Source organism: Vicia villosa, linkage group LG6 (assembly GCF_029867415.1).
Source record: "Vicia villosa cultivar HV-30 ecotype Madison, WI linkage group LG6, Vvil1.0, whole genome shotgun sequence".
Taxonomy (NCBI): Eukaryota; Viridiplantae; Streptophyta; class Magnoliopsida; order Fabales; family Fabaceae; genus Vicia; species Vicia villosa.
The window spans coordinates 66,729,951-66,745,171 of NC_081185.1; the positions used below are offsets into that span (position 1 = coordinate 66,729,951).

Here is a 15,221-nt window from a genome sequence, read left to right on the forward strand (position 1 = left end):
CATTAACCTCTCTTGAGAATTACACGGTGTTAAGCTCTCATTTAAAAACGATCCAACAGAATCAAAACGCACGTGTAACGTATTTAACACCGTGTAACATATTAACCGAAATATTAGCAGCAATAATAAAATCATAATTACTTCTTTAATGATAATCGATCACTTAACAACACTTTAAAACCTCTCTCTATAAAAGTAAACAAATCTTTTCTTCTCTTCCACATTTACCAAACCCTTCTCACAAATATTTGTACGTGAAAACTCGCGCGCTCTCTCTTTGTTTTCTTGAATCGCAACGTTAATTCAACTTCAATTTCAATTCATCGATCAACAATGTCGACCGAAGTGAAACGCCCGAACCTTCCTCCTCACTCCAAAACCGCTTCTCTTCAGTACGTTCTTCTTTTCACCGTTCTTGAATTCTAGAATGTCGTTAATTTTATCTTGTTGTTCTGTAGATTTACAGTGTAACTAATTTAGAATTTAGGTTTCTTTTTGTTTTCATTCTCATTGCATACATACAAGTGTTGATTTTGAGTTTTGATTTGAATCTTTGATGAAAGTGTTAATTGATAAAAGTGTTCATTTCATCGTTCTTGAAATATAGAATATCGTTATTTTTATCCGGTTGAATTTTGAATTCAGGTTCTTTTTTTCTTCAAGTTTTTGTGTAATTTCAAGAATTTAATCAATGCACTTGTGTTGTTTTTGAGTTACTATATATGAACAATTGTTATTTCTATTTTTCCTTTTCTAGTTTCTATGTTGATTTTGAGTTTTGATTCGAATCATTGGTAAAAGTTGTGGCTTTTAGGGCAGGTTAATTAAAATCATAATCTGACTCGGATTAATCAGGTTAAATTATTAGGGTTCATATTCTTCAGGAACTTAAATGATCGATTACCAAAATATTGTGTATTTTACTTTTGAATTAATAGTACTGTAGTATTGCTTATTTTCTTGGTGCCTTGTTTTGATTATTGGAACACTGAATTTAAACTCATTATTTATCCTTTGTGTATCTGTTATGCCGATAAAACAGTTTTGGAAGGAGCCGATATTGTTACACCAACATCTTTACGCGACTGGATTGTTATTTCTGATTTTTATTTAAATTTGGTCAAATTGGCCATGTTTCTCTGTAATTTTCCTTGGTTTTCTACCATTTCTCATGTTTTTTTCTGTACTTTTCTGTTATCATTATCCTCTGTGGATCCACTCACTTACTATGTATGTGACTCATGTTATTTTCAGAACTAGCAAAATGCAGAATCTACCAAGTGAAAAGGGAGATCAATTGTTGAAGACATTGTTCAGAAAGAGTCATCAAAATGTGATACAAAGCAAACCACCCAAAGACTCGAAGAAAAAGGCTTCAGTTTCTTGTGTTCAAAACCAAGATGGAAAGAAAGTGTTGAAGGAGAACAAATGCAAATCAAGCACAAAATCTAACATGTGTTTTTGTTCACCAACAACTCATGAAGGTTCATTCAGATGTAGACTCCACCGAATCAGTGCACCAAAGAAATCAGCAACTGAGAAGAAAACCAATGTGAGATGTTCCAAGTTTGCCCATGGGATAGTTGAGTTTAAGCCTCAACTGTCAAGGTTTGGATCACATGATAGCCTAATCCAACTTTCTAGGTTGGGCTCTTCTTGAGAAATTAGCTTATTTGGATTTCCATGATGTTGAGACTTTATTTTTGGATTGATCTCAATCATGGAAATAGTTAATGCTTGTGCCTTTAATAGATTCTGCATATAGTTTTAACTTTTTGCTTTTTCTGTGTAAAAGGGTTGGTGGAACTTACTGTGAAATCTCTGCACTTTCACTTTTATTTGGATGGTGAAAGTTTACATCTATTTTGATTTGTTCTTTTTAGTATGAAGTGCTATGAACTACTAGTGATTCTTCCGAGTTATTTGAAGTTTTGCCATTGTTAGTAAAGAAGTTATTTCAAGCTTTTTTGCAAATTAGTTCTATAATAAATTCAATAAATATTTTGGACTCATAATATTTCTTTCCTTTTTATAACCGATTTTTTCCATGTAGAAGTTTGGAAGAAAAGAATGGAACTTGTATTTATTTGTTTGCATCATGTAAATATTATATACTCCTAAATTTTAAAATATTGATCATAGAAATTTTTATTTTTAACATAATATTATTATTTTGTATAACTATATCTTTTAACTTATACTAGTGTCACTATCAATTCAATACTATTCTTTTTCTATTATTTGTCATGATATGAATTCTCACTTTTATTTTGCTTTTATAGTTTTTAGTTTGTGTAAATTATTAAAATAGTTTAGTTAATTTGTCAAATATTTATATATTTAAATTTATATTCATTCTCAATATACATTTTTTTTTATTGATTAGTTAATTTCAACTTATTAATAATTGTGATTTTAATAATTTTTAACAGTAATTAACAGTTAAACTCTGCTTGGGTTTTAACATTTTATTTTTTTCGATAAACAATTTTGAATTATAAAAGTGCACTAGAGTTACTCCACCCAAAAAAGTAACAGGTTAACCCAAATTTAGATACAACAAAGAAGTCTTTCTCCAATCATAAACACTAAACAACCTTTGGATTTGATGCCTAAAACGTGCCATTACCAAACAACAACATTCACACTGTGACCCACATCACCTACATCCGCTAGATCTCCTTTAAGCAAAATATTATTTCTACAACACCACAAATTTTAACACGTGTTGTGTAACACCTCAATTTAGAAATTATGATGATTATATGTTTATTTATGAACATTTCTGGTTTATTGTGTTCATTCATGAAATATTGTGATTTGATGTGGTGATTGGATTATTGGTAAATGATTTTTACAGGTCAGAATCGGTGGGTTAGCTTCAACACCGTGATCTTCGTGGAGGATGAAGAAAATGGGGGTTGTAGCTACAAGGCACTCCAATGCCAAAGTAATAACAAGATCAAAGGTACAATCGAAAATATAGGTGAGAGAAAGAAATATTTCATACCTTGCCCTCAAGGAGGTGATGGCTATTTATACTACTCTCCTTAGAGTCAACTATTAGGCCCGATATTTTGGGCTGGGAGCGATTCCAGAGTTCAAAATGCGGGTGACGGTTAAGTTAGTCATCGTCCATCCATGCAGAGTAAACTAGTCGTTGGCGAAGACGGGAGTACACGCGTGCTCGAATGATCCTTTATTGCGAAGGAGCCACCGGCCGCGCGTGCTCGGTTGGAGGGCAGGATAGAGATGTATCCCTTGCTTGCCTTAAGTGTGTGGATCTAAGCTTATTGGGCCAGATCTATGAATGAGAATGGATTGGGCCATTTCTAAGGATTAGGTTAGTCTAGAACAGGAGCCCCCAAGTCATTGCTTCCAAGCGTGGGATCGATGACTTAAGGTCAGCTCAGGTGTGTGAGGGAGAGAAACGGCAAGGAGAGTGTTGTTCTGAAGAGCAGAAAAATATCTGAAGTGATGAAGTGTTGCCCTCGACGAGCAAGGAGATGAATAGGTCATCCGAATGTGGAGCGCTAGCGTGTCTGTGCTCGCCTCGAGCCTTGTTCAGCATTTAATGCGTGAAGATGGCTAGTCTAGCCCTAGGATTTAGGATTTAATGATGATTTTTCCCCTTCCCAAGCAGGGCGTGCAAGTCACGTGGGGGTTTCAAATGTCTATTAATATTTTAAACTCCCACTCATTTGAACTTTTACGCTTTTTCTCTCCACAATTCAAATTCTTGCTTCTATTCGTCGCTGTCGTTGCCGCCGTGAACCTTTCAACTCCTCAAGCTTCTAACTCTCTTCTACTCATTTCCAGTAAGTTGCATCTTTTATCTTCTCTATTTTTGTTGCATTTTTCTATTTTTTGTTTAGAGATGCATGTGGCTAGGATATATTAGGGTATTTTTTAGGCGTTCTCTGGTGAGGTGTGGGTGTTTTACTACGATGATGCCATTTTCTATATCGTCGCTGATGAGAGTTCCTCCTAGGTTCGTTGTTTCCTCCTTCGTGAGCGGAATTCTGAGCGTAGAACTTTCCAGATTCCGGTTGGAGTTCTTATGTTTATGAAAATTGTATGAATTTTCAAGTGGAGCTTCAACCGAAGTCTGGAACTATTGGGGTTTTCGTTTGTTACTCACGATGAATATGTCTAGCATAAGTCTTCGAGTCATGCCCGTTGGTTTTCCTGTCGGAGAGGTAAGTTATTTTTTATTCAAGTAGGGGTATGGACCGAGGATACTGTCCTCGGGCCATTCTACACCCTTTCACTTGATTAGTGGTGGATGGATGGATTTGATTTTCTGTCAAATTCACTTGTTTCCTCTACTTTTCAGGTGAAGATGGCCCAACCTGTGGACGACATTGTGCTTACTTCGACGTCTGCCTCTTCATCAACCACTCCTCCTACCGAACAGGAGATCCCAACAGAGCAGTGAGTGACTTCTGATGTATTAAGGTCGGATTCCGTTTTCTCCATGAATTGTATCAACGTCCACAATGAGGTTGGTAGGTTTGTTGGTGCCTCTCTGAACGAAAGTGATTGGGGGTGTGTTCGCCCCTGATGAGGATGAGAGAATATGTACTAAGTACGAGTCTGACCGGATTCCGATGTATGAAGTGGTATTTAGAGAAATGGGCTTTCGACTGCCCTTCACAAATTTTCAAATTGTCTTTTTCAACCATCTGGAGCTTGCCCCTAGTCAGCTTCATACGAAATCAATTGCCTTTATTAGGGCATTTAAACTTAGAAGCCAATACCTCCAAATCAGAGCGACGGTCTCTCTCCTCTTCTATTGTTTCCACGTCCAGCGTCAAACCGCTAAAGGGCGGTATAGTTGGGTTTCTTTGAAGTAGTCGAAGAAACTTTTCAAACCCTTCTCTGACTCATTAAAATAGTTTAAATCAAGACACTTCCTCTTTGTAGACAAGGACGACAATGAGTGATGTCTTCCGCCGGGTACCCCTCTGCTTGACAAGCATGGTTGACCAGTTTTGAATGACATAGGGGACCCGAGAATGCAACTGAAGGGTAAATTTAGGTTTCACTGTTCAAGGGACCATTTCAAGTATACCACCAACCAGTTCATTTCCCGGGTAGGGATTTGACTATAGATGATCGGGTTAGTTTCGACAAGCTGGTCGGCTTCGTGTGAAGCTTCTCTCATATTCAGAAGGTAGACCGGAATGAGATGCCTTTGCTTAACGAGGACGGGGAGCTCGACGTCGAGTCTCGTTATGTAAGTTGCAAAGAAATGGTGGAATGTGGCTCTGCCGAGGAAGCGTTAATTCTTCTTGGTATTGATTTTGTGTTTAGGATGCACCTGTGTTTATCCTTGTTCGAGTATTTTTAATAATCGGTATTTTGTATGTGTTTACATCGTGAAAATATTATATACTCCTAAAATTTTCTCATAAATTTTTATTTTTACCATAATATTATGGGTTAATAGCTATTTACCCCCGGCCATATGGGGCCTTTACGGAAAACCTCCCTGTAAAAAAAAAGTCACATGGATGACTCTAAAATTTGTAAAAAGTCACTCTTAAAACCTTTCCCAGGCCAAAGTCACCCAAAATGCTGATGTGTCAATGTTTTTCAGATTTTTCTATTTTTTTTAAATGCCACATGTGTTTAGTCAGTTTTGCTTAGACATTTTTACCCTCATGTTTGAATCAAAACCTAATCCCAAAAAACTATTCACTTATCTTTCCTTCCCCTCATCGTTGTTCAACCTAAACCCTAAATCTACCTAACCCAATTTCTTGATAATGCATAATTTAGATTTAATAGATTAACTTAATCAAAATGGAAAAAGGATTAGGGATTTGGGATGAAAAGTATCACGTTCTTCCTCTTCTCCCTCTTCGGAACAAATGGCGTCGAGTTCATCTTCATCAACTCAAGACGCAGCGACGGTCTTCCCGTCCCCGGCACGACGGCAGAAACTTCTACTCCCCACCAACTCTGATTCGAAACGCGGCCACCGTAACCGTGACGGTCTCATCCCTCCTCTTCCAAGCCTACTCGTTCATCTTTCTTTAGTCCTCTCATCTCAGTTCATATTTGATCCAAACACGAAACAAAACCTCATATATTTTCACCTTTTCCTCCTCTTGTGATTTGTTCTTCATCCTCGTTGTGTTCGGCGTACTTTGGTTGAGCTGAGAAAGCTTGAGGATGAGAACAGAGCGAGCAGAGATGTGAATCTCTGCATCTTCAATTTTTTTCTAATTATGTCAGTTATAGCTTGTAGAGGAGGTGTTTGATGTTTGGTCTTTGGAGTGTGCTTCGAAATGAAGCAAGTGTTGAGGGTGTGCAGAGGGGAAGATGGTGATTTTCATGGAATGTGTAATGAATAAGAAGATGGTATTATGTTTTTTGTGTGGTTGTTAATTTTGCAGTAAGGGTGGTTTGCTGGTGTTTGAGAGGTGTGGTTGTGGCTCATGATTGAGAGAGAAACAGACTGTTATGGTTTATGTTTGCAGGTGGAAAAAGTGGTATTTGAGTTTGTGAGATGATGATGGTTGTTTTGAGGTGAAGAAATGGTGGCTTCACCATTCTGTTGTAGTGAGGGTAAAAATGTCCAAGCAAAACAGACTAAACACATGTGACATTTAAAAAAATGGAAAAATCATAAAAACATTTGCACATCATCTTTTTAGGTGACTTGGCCTAGGAAAGGTTTTAAGAGTGTCTTTTTCCAAATTTTAGAGTCATCCATGTGACTTATTTTTTTACAGGGAGGTTTTTCATAAAGGCCCCATATGGAAGGGGATAAATAGCTATTAACCTTATTATTATTTATTGTAACTATATGTTCTAACTTATACTAGTGTCACTATCAATTTAATATTATTCTTTTTCTATTATTTGTCATGATATAAATTCTCTATTGTATAAAAATAATATCTTGATAAAATAATTCTTTTTGTTTTTATAGTTTTTAGTTTTTAGTTTGTGTAAATTATTAAAATAGTTCAATAATTATTTATTGAACTTAGAGGGATTTCAAGAGATGGCCAAAGTATCTTGGGAGAAATCAACCAGGGGTCCCCCAATGCATAGATTGTGGTTGAAGCTTAAGAGATTGAAGAATGATGTGAAGAACTTTAGTAAGCAAGCTGGTAATATGAAGATCAAGTTGAATGAAGCAAGAGATAGTCTCCATCAAGCTCAAAACGACCTAATGCAGAATAGACAGGATGGCAGCATTATTGAGAGGATTAAGAAACTGTCTAATGATATTATCAAATTCCATGATCATGAAGAAGCTAGACTTATGCAAAGGGCTAAACTTAGCTGGATTAGACTTGGAGATGAGAATTCTCGATATTTTTTTGCTCATATCAAGGCTAGGTACAATAGAAGCTGCATCAAATTTTTACAAAAAGAGAATGGTGATATTGTGACTGATCAACAGTTGATTGAGGAAGAGGTGGTTGGGTTTTATAGGAGCCTCATGGGTGATAAGGTGAGCAGTATCAAGCATATTGATGTGGAGGCTATGAGGGAGGGGAAGGAACTTGATCTGAACCAGAAAATGTACCTTGGAAGAACTGCTTCTATCAAGGAGATAGAGGATGCTCTAAAAGACATTGGTGATGATAAATCTCCTGGCATTGATGGGTTTAGTGCTAGATTGTTCAAGCAATGCTGGCATTTTATGAAGGAGGACATTAGAGAAGCTGTCAGTGAGTTTTTCAGGACTGGAGTAATGCATCGTGATTTCAATAAAACAGTTGTAACCCTTATTCCCAAAGGAGATAGTGCTAAGAGTATCAAGGAATTTAGACCTATAGCTGGCTGTACAGTTTTCTTAAAAATTGTGTCTAAAATCTTGACTACAAGACTAAGGAGTGTTTTGACAACTATTATAGGTAATAATCAGGCTGCTTTTATTGCTGGGCAGGATATCCATAATCACATCCATCTTGCTTATGAGCTCATTAAGGGGTATGATAGAAAGCATGGCACACCTCGGTGTATGCTCCAAATAGACTTACAAAAGGCCTACGATATGGTGCACTGGGGAGCATTGGAAAGTATCATGAAGGAGCTGGGATTTCCTTGTACCTTTATCAAGTAAATTATGAATTTGGTTACCAATGTGTCATACATCTTCAAAGTAAATGGCAAGCTTACTACTCCAGTCCAAGCTAAAAGAGGGATTAGACAGGGCGACCCTGTTTCACCTCTTCTCTTTGTGGTTATGATAGAATATCTGAACAGGTATATGTTGAAGATGCAGAAAACTCGGGAGTTTAGTCATCATGCTAAATGTAGGAATCTGGCCTTGACTAACCTTACATTTGCTGATGATATCCTCCTTTTCTGCAGGGGTGATGCGATATCTATTGAATTGTTAATGAAGGCCTTTAACAAATTTTCAGCTTCTACAGGCCTAATCATTAATCCAAGGAAATGTAAAGTCTTTTTTGGCAAGGTTGATGATGACAGCAAGAAGATAATCAGGTGTGCAACTGGTTTTGAAGAAGGCAGATTTCCTGCGAAGTACTTGGGTGTCCCTCTAAGCAGTAAGAGGTTAGGTATAATTCACTACTTGCCTCTCATTGAAAAGATTACTGCTAGGATTAGACATTGGTCTTCCAAATTGTTAAGCTATGCAGGAAGAATTCAATTGATTAAAAGTGTCATTGGGGAAACAACGCAGTACTGGATGTTAAATTTCCCCCTCCCAAAGGCTGTGATTAAAAGGATTGATTCTATTTGTCGCATTTTTGTGTGGACTGGGAAAACTGATATGAGCAGGAAAAGCCCAGTAGCTTGGAGCAAAGTTTGTAGCCCGATCAAGCAAGGCGGACTGGGCCTAATGAATTTAACAGTTTGGAACAAAGTTACTCTCCTAAAATGTCTTTGGAACATCTGCAAGAAGAGCGATAATTTGTGGATTCAATGGATTCACAAAGTGTATCTTAAGGGCAGGGATGTGATGAGTGTGGAGATAGGGAGTAACTGTACCTGGATCATCAAGAAAATTTTAAAGTGTAAGAATCTTATAGATTCGATCAGACAGCTTTGGAATAGTATGAGCAATGATGGTAAGTTTTCTATGAGGAAGGTTTATAATTGCTTGATGGAAGATGTCAGTGTTCCATGGTTCCCTCTGTTGATGCATAACCTGGCCCGGCCCAGAGCCTGCATTACAATGTGGATTCTATGTCATAATCATCTCCCCACGAAAGATAGATTGCATCGGTTTGGAATCATTGGGAACACTGTTTGTAGCTTGTGTGGCGTAGCGGAAGAGAGTGCTAGCCACTTATTTTTCTTGTGTTCAAAAACTGATGAAATTTGGCTTGGAATTCTGCATTGGTTAGGTGTGCACCACATTCCTCAGGACTGGGATCATGAGATGCAGTGGATTTTGGCTAGTACAAAAGGAAAAGGGTGGAGAGCTAGGGTCCTGAAATTGGCAGTAACTAAAACAATTCATGGCATATGGTTGTTTAGGAACTCTATAGTGTTTAACAATGACATGTATAGGAACAATACAAAGGAAAGAATTATTGATAACATTGTATATAGAGGGTGGAGAAATAGGAAAATTAGATTGCATATTGCAAATCTAATGGTATAGGTTTTTTGGTTAATGGCTGAATCCTTTGGATTGCCCATGATTGTAATGATTTTTTGAATTAATATATTCTATTTGGTTCAAAAAAAAATAGTTCAGTTAACTTGTCAAATATTTAATCATGTTTTGTCTTTTTTTTAATGGAAACTTCACATTTCAGTATTTTATCACACGATTTTTTCATGTTATTTGGTTTACTTTCTTTCCGTTCACTCAAATATTTATATATTTTAATTTATATTCATTCTCAACATACATTTTTTATTGATTGGTTAATTTTAACTTATAAATAATTGTTTTTTAATAGGCAATGAAATATAGTACTTCGTATAAAATGTACCTAGTTACATTACACATAACAACAATGGACACAAACACCCCACATAGTTCCTATTTATAAAAATCTAATGGGAAGTGATATCATTCATAAAAATTATAACTCACCCTTTCTTTTGAACCTAACACCAGCCACCATCAAGGGAACATTTTTACTTTGTTCACAATTTCATCCACGTCAAGCACAAAATTCCTGAAAATGATATCGTTGTGATGGATCCAAATACACCAACAAGTTACTAATGAAAAAGCAGCAGCTCTATTTGTTGAGCACTTCCTATGCAAATTAAACAGCATATGCTTAAAATGACAGCAGCATGATACTACATCAATATCCTCTATCTCCAGCCAATCTCAAATCTCAATCCATACTAGTTTAATGTAATTGCAATTGAAGAACACATGATCACAATCCTCCTCCTACAACAAACAAAAAACACATCGGCTATCACTATTATTCTGGATTATTCCTTTTGCTGCAAGAATAGATCTCGTTTGCAGTCTATTCTTTGCTAGTCTTCATCCGAAAATCCTTACTTTAGATGGAACCCATGCATTCCAGACAAATTTTAAGACCTCAGCAGATTCCCCCATATTCCCATCCTCATCATATCACTCACCAGTTTAGCATAATACAACTTGACTGAGAAACCTCCTTTGTGATGTTCTATAACTTTTTAATAGTAATTAACGGTTTAACCCTGATTGACTTATAACATTTTATTTTTTCCAATAAGTAATTTTGAATATAAAGGAACACTAGGATTCTGCCACGAAAAAAACAACATGTTAACACAAATTAAAATACAACAAAGGAGCCTTGCTCCAACCATAAACACTATAACAACCTTTGGATTTTATGCCTAAAACATGCTGAAATTCTGACACTTGCAATATTGATCTTAAGGTTGATGTCTCAATACAAAACACAATGTCAAGATAGATGTTATAACATCATCTGCTGATAGAAAACACTTTTACCAAAATAGAAACTATGCTGAATTAAATTAGAGAAGGTAAAATAACACAGTCAATTATTAACCCAGTTCGGTGCAACATCACCTACTATAGGGGCTACCAAGACAAGAAGGAAATTCACTATGATAATATTAGTTCAAGCCTAAACAATCCCAGTTTACAACTTCTCGCCTAATTACCTTGTGCAATTTCTACCTAGGAACCTCCTAGATATGAGAATCTCACTTCCTCCCAATCACCTCAGTGATAAAAACGTTCACAACTTGTGACAAGAACAGAAGATTACACTTCCAATAAATAATACTTAGTTTTTCTTAAAAGCTTTAACTAAGAACAATACTCAACTCTTTGCTTAAAAGCTCGTGAGTGAGAACAATGAACAATACTCAACTATTTGCTTAAAAGCTCATGAGTGAGAACAATCAGTTTACCTCAATGTATCAAAAGATACATGAGTGACATACACAAAAACACAAGAACTTGAAGTACTCTCAAAACTCTAAAATCTTATTTTGCACGCACGATTTGTTGTTGTGAATGCTTGCTCTTTTAGATTTAGAAAGTCCTTATTTATAGACTGTTGCAGCATGGGCTTGGACTCTTGAATTAAATCCAATCTTCTACTTTTCAATCAGCTGCAAGATCTTCACATAAAAATAGAAATAAATCTTCAAAGTTTCCTAAAAAGTCTTCAAGATCCTTTTTATTAAACCAAATCAAATTTGTACAGTTGTGAAAATATCCTTGATTGGTTGCGCCAGTATGAGTACTAGAATCTTCCACAATCTCATATTTTTCAATCAAATCTTTAAGGATTTAAACCAATTGTACTTTCATGATTTTCTGGTATACCATATAATAACATCTGTCAGAACATCTGTCAGAACATCTATCGAAAATAGTAACAGCACACACTCTTGTACCAGTTAGTCAAGATGTCATGAAATCTTGCTCAACATCAGTTAAGAATCATGTTTTACCAAAATTTATGTCAATCCTAAAACCATGGTGTCATACCCCAAAATTTGCCCACGATATTTCAAAATAAATTAGCTCAAGCACTGAGATCTCCGACTGTTCAAAATGGTACAAGAAGCAAGCATGTCTACTCTCTCTCCTAAACAACAAGCCTTCATTTAGGGTTTTGATTTTTTCAAAGGAAATTGAACTTATGAGTCCTCAATTGAGCTTTATGGCATCCCATATGTCTCAAAGTATTCTCATGTCAAGTCTTGAGCTCTGGTTCACAAGAATGCCCAGTCAACTGCTCGACTGATCAATAATCGATTATTTTAACCTAAAGGTCAACTATGGTCAAAGTACAGTCAAAAGTCAGGATTTTTGGTCAACATCCCTTATTTGAAGTTGCATTCATCATTTTATCAATAGTTGATCATGATTCATCAAGGGAAGATTAGAAATTGACAAAGGTCAAAGTTCCAAGATTAGGGTTTTCTAACTAAAAGTCAACTAAATTTTGACTGGCTATAACTTTCTCATACTTCATCATAAATTCTCCAACCAAAGCTCATTTTAAAGGAAATTTAATTCTCTACAACATTGTCTATCTAAAGCCAAGGCTAAAAATGCTTCATTTGAGAGATATGAGTCAAAATATTACAGGTCCTTCTAGAAGCTCACAAAAAGCTGTTTTTTGCCAAGAGCCATATCTTCAATATAAAATCCCCGAATACAAACATGGTTCCAAAGTGGATTGTAGAGGACACCTTGATATTTCCAAAAAGTCCTAAAACACCTTCATTTGATAAAAGTTGAGAGAGTTATGACTGTCGGAAGTTGGGTAACTTTTGGAAAAAATGCATGAAACTATAAGTGGGAAACTTTGAACTTTTAAGCAATGGGCCCATGTTTTGTGTTGTTCACATGATTTCAAGATTGTAGGAGGCCCATAAATCCATTTATCTTTATTTTATGATTTTTATTTCTTTTATCTTGAATCTATTCATTTAAATTCAAATAAAATTATAATTAAATGATAAAAGTTTATATGATTGATTCTCTAAATATTTTGTCAATCTAAAACTATCTTGGAGGCCATAAAAACGTGAAAGAAAGCACGGAAATAGATTGGAACTTAAAAAAGAAAGTTTTGGTGCAAGAAATTAAATCAAATTTTCTCAATCAAGGAATGATTTTATTCCAAAGATTTCTTGACCTAATCTCCTCACCATATATACCTAAACCTAACCAAACCTAAAGGGCACAAAAATTGGCCAAGAAGAATAGGGTACAAGTTGCCAAGTTTTTCAAAGAAAGTGGGAAATTCGCATCCAAGGATCCAGCCACTTTTAAAGCCAAAGAACCATCCCAAATCATTCTTGAGGTATGAAAGGGTGAGACCTCAATGTTTGTGAGCTCCTATAGAATTCCTAACAAGCATATCAATATCACATATTACCACCATGTTTGATTTTTCGTATTGCTATCCATATCATGTTTTAATGTGATTTTTTGGTTTCTCTGAGTTCATGGCATGCATTAGGGACGTTTGGAATCATTAGAGTGAAGCTATGGCATCGCATCTGCGAGTTACCATTGTTAGGGCTCAAGGAAGTTTTGAGTTCGAACCTAAATTTTCATGATGTTTCGAGCAAAACCAGGGGCACCATCGTGTTCGCAAGGTCTCGTTTAGTGGAACTGGGTGGCGTTGGGTCTTTTTTAACGCATATTTGTGAGTTTTTATTTTTTGCAGAGTTTGCTACGAGAAATCGTAGCTATTCCAGGGCTGTTTCGAAGCAAATCCATGGCCATTATTTGAGGAAGATGATGAATAGTTTGCTTAGACTCAACAGCCACACAAGGAGCTTCCCCATTGGCTGGTCAGCGGAGTCCGTTCCTCTTTCCTCATTCCATTGGACGGTCAAAGATCCTCAAGCCTCTCTCTTTCTCTCATCAGACGCGCGTCGTCCAGCTGGTCCCGCTTTGACCACGTTTTGAATTTTGCCATTTAATGCAGGTTTTCTGTATTTCTGTGTTGGTGGTGGAGTTTATATCAGCGAAAGCATGTAGTACAGATGGCAAAAGAAGTGATCTTGCAACCTTTGAGTGCTGCTGAGTTTGAATCACAGCTAACTCTTTTGTGTTTTTTTAGTTTTTTAACCTTTTCCTTCATCTTTTTTTATATTTATTTCCTAATCATTAATTAATTAATTCATATAGTAGTTAATCCTTAGGTCAATTATTTAACTAGGTTAGATAATTAGGATTAATAAATAATTAACCTTTTTATATTATTTTTCTTAATTAATTTAATTTAGAATTTAATTGTTAGGGTTTAAATTAGGTTAAATACTTAGATAATTAATTTAAACTTAGATTAATGTTAGGTTAATTAAATTAAATTAGGATTTAATTTTAGATAATTGGGGTTTATAGTCAACTTAATCAGGTTTAGCCTTAATCAAAAAACCAAAACTTTGAATTTTCTCCCTTAGGTAGATGTTGTCTATTTCCATGAATTAGGGTTAGGGCTTTTTAGGCTAATATTTATTTTTAGGCTGATTAATTATTTTTAGGCTAATTAAGTATTTTTAGGCTAATTAATTTAATTTTAGGCTTATTAATTTTTAACCATAATTTTATTTTTAGGTTATAATTTATTTAGCCTTAATCTAATTTTAGGTTAGTCTTTAAGATTTAGGGTTTATCACCACACATACCTCCAACCCTTAGTTTTTCCGATGCGCGACTTTCTCTTCTCATCTCATATTCTATGATTGTCGCGTGCTTGGTTCAATTCCCGACCTTTGGGGTAAAACTTGTTTATTTATTTATTTTTTGCTATTTAAATTCTAGAGATTATATATAGGTCGCAAGTTTTTTAATGTAATAATAATTAGGATTTTATTTCCGTACTTTACTTTCCGCATCCACCGGTTTTTGGTTATGTACCACCAAATCCCGAAGCCATGTAATAGCTTAGGTTTAATTTTTTGCACTTTATTTTCCTGCAAGTATATTAACTGCTATATGTATGCCTTAGGATTGCATGGAAAGATAAAATCAATCGTTAGATCACACTTAATTCAAAGATAAATAAATATTCGAATCTAACACACGTGATTGCTGCACACACTCACCTTTAGGGTAACCCTCTCTTATGATGCCTTCGAATAATAGTCAAGTCCCTCGAACGTAGGGATACCTTAGCATGTTGCCTCCGATTTAAATCACCATAGTCCCTTCAAGTTGCCTACGATGAAATGATCTCGTCCCTCGATGTTACCTTCGATAAATGATGATAATCCCTTCGATTGCTGAGGTATCCTTACTGGTTGCCTGTTATGGC

The 15,221-nt window shown here is 35.7% G+C and overlaps 1 protein-coding gene across 1 annotated transcript; it reads left to right on the forward strand.

The window, feature by feature from the left end:
• Positions 1-248: 248 nt before the first annotated feature.
• On the forward strand, positions 249-1,789 carry LOC131611604 (uncharacterized). The gene is made up of 2 exons (XM_058883548.1): positions 249-392; positions 1,255-1,789. The coding sequence occupies exons 1-2, from the start codon at positions 334-336 to the stop codon at positions 1,658-1,660; spliced, it is 465 nt and encodes a 154-aa protein (XP_058739531.1). The 5' UTR covers positions 249-333; the 3' UTR covers positions 1,661-1,789.
• Positions 1,790-15,221: the final 13,432 nt, after the last annotated feature.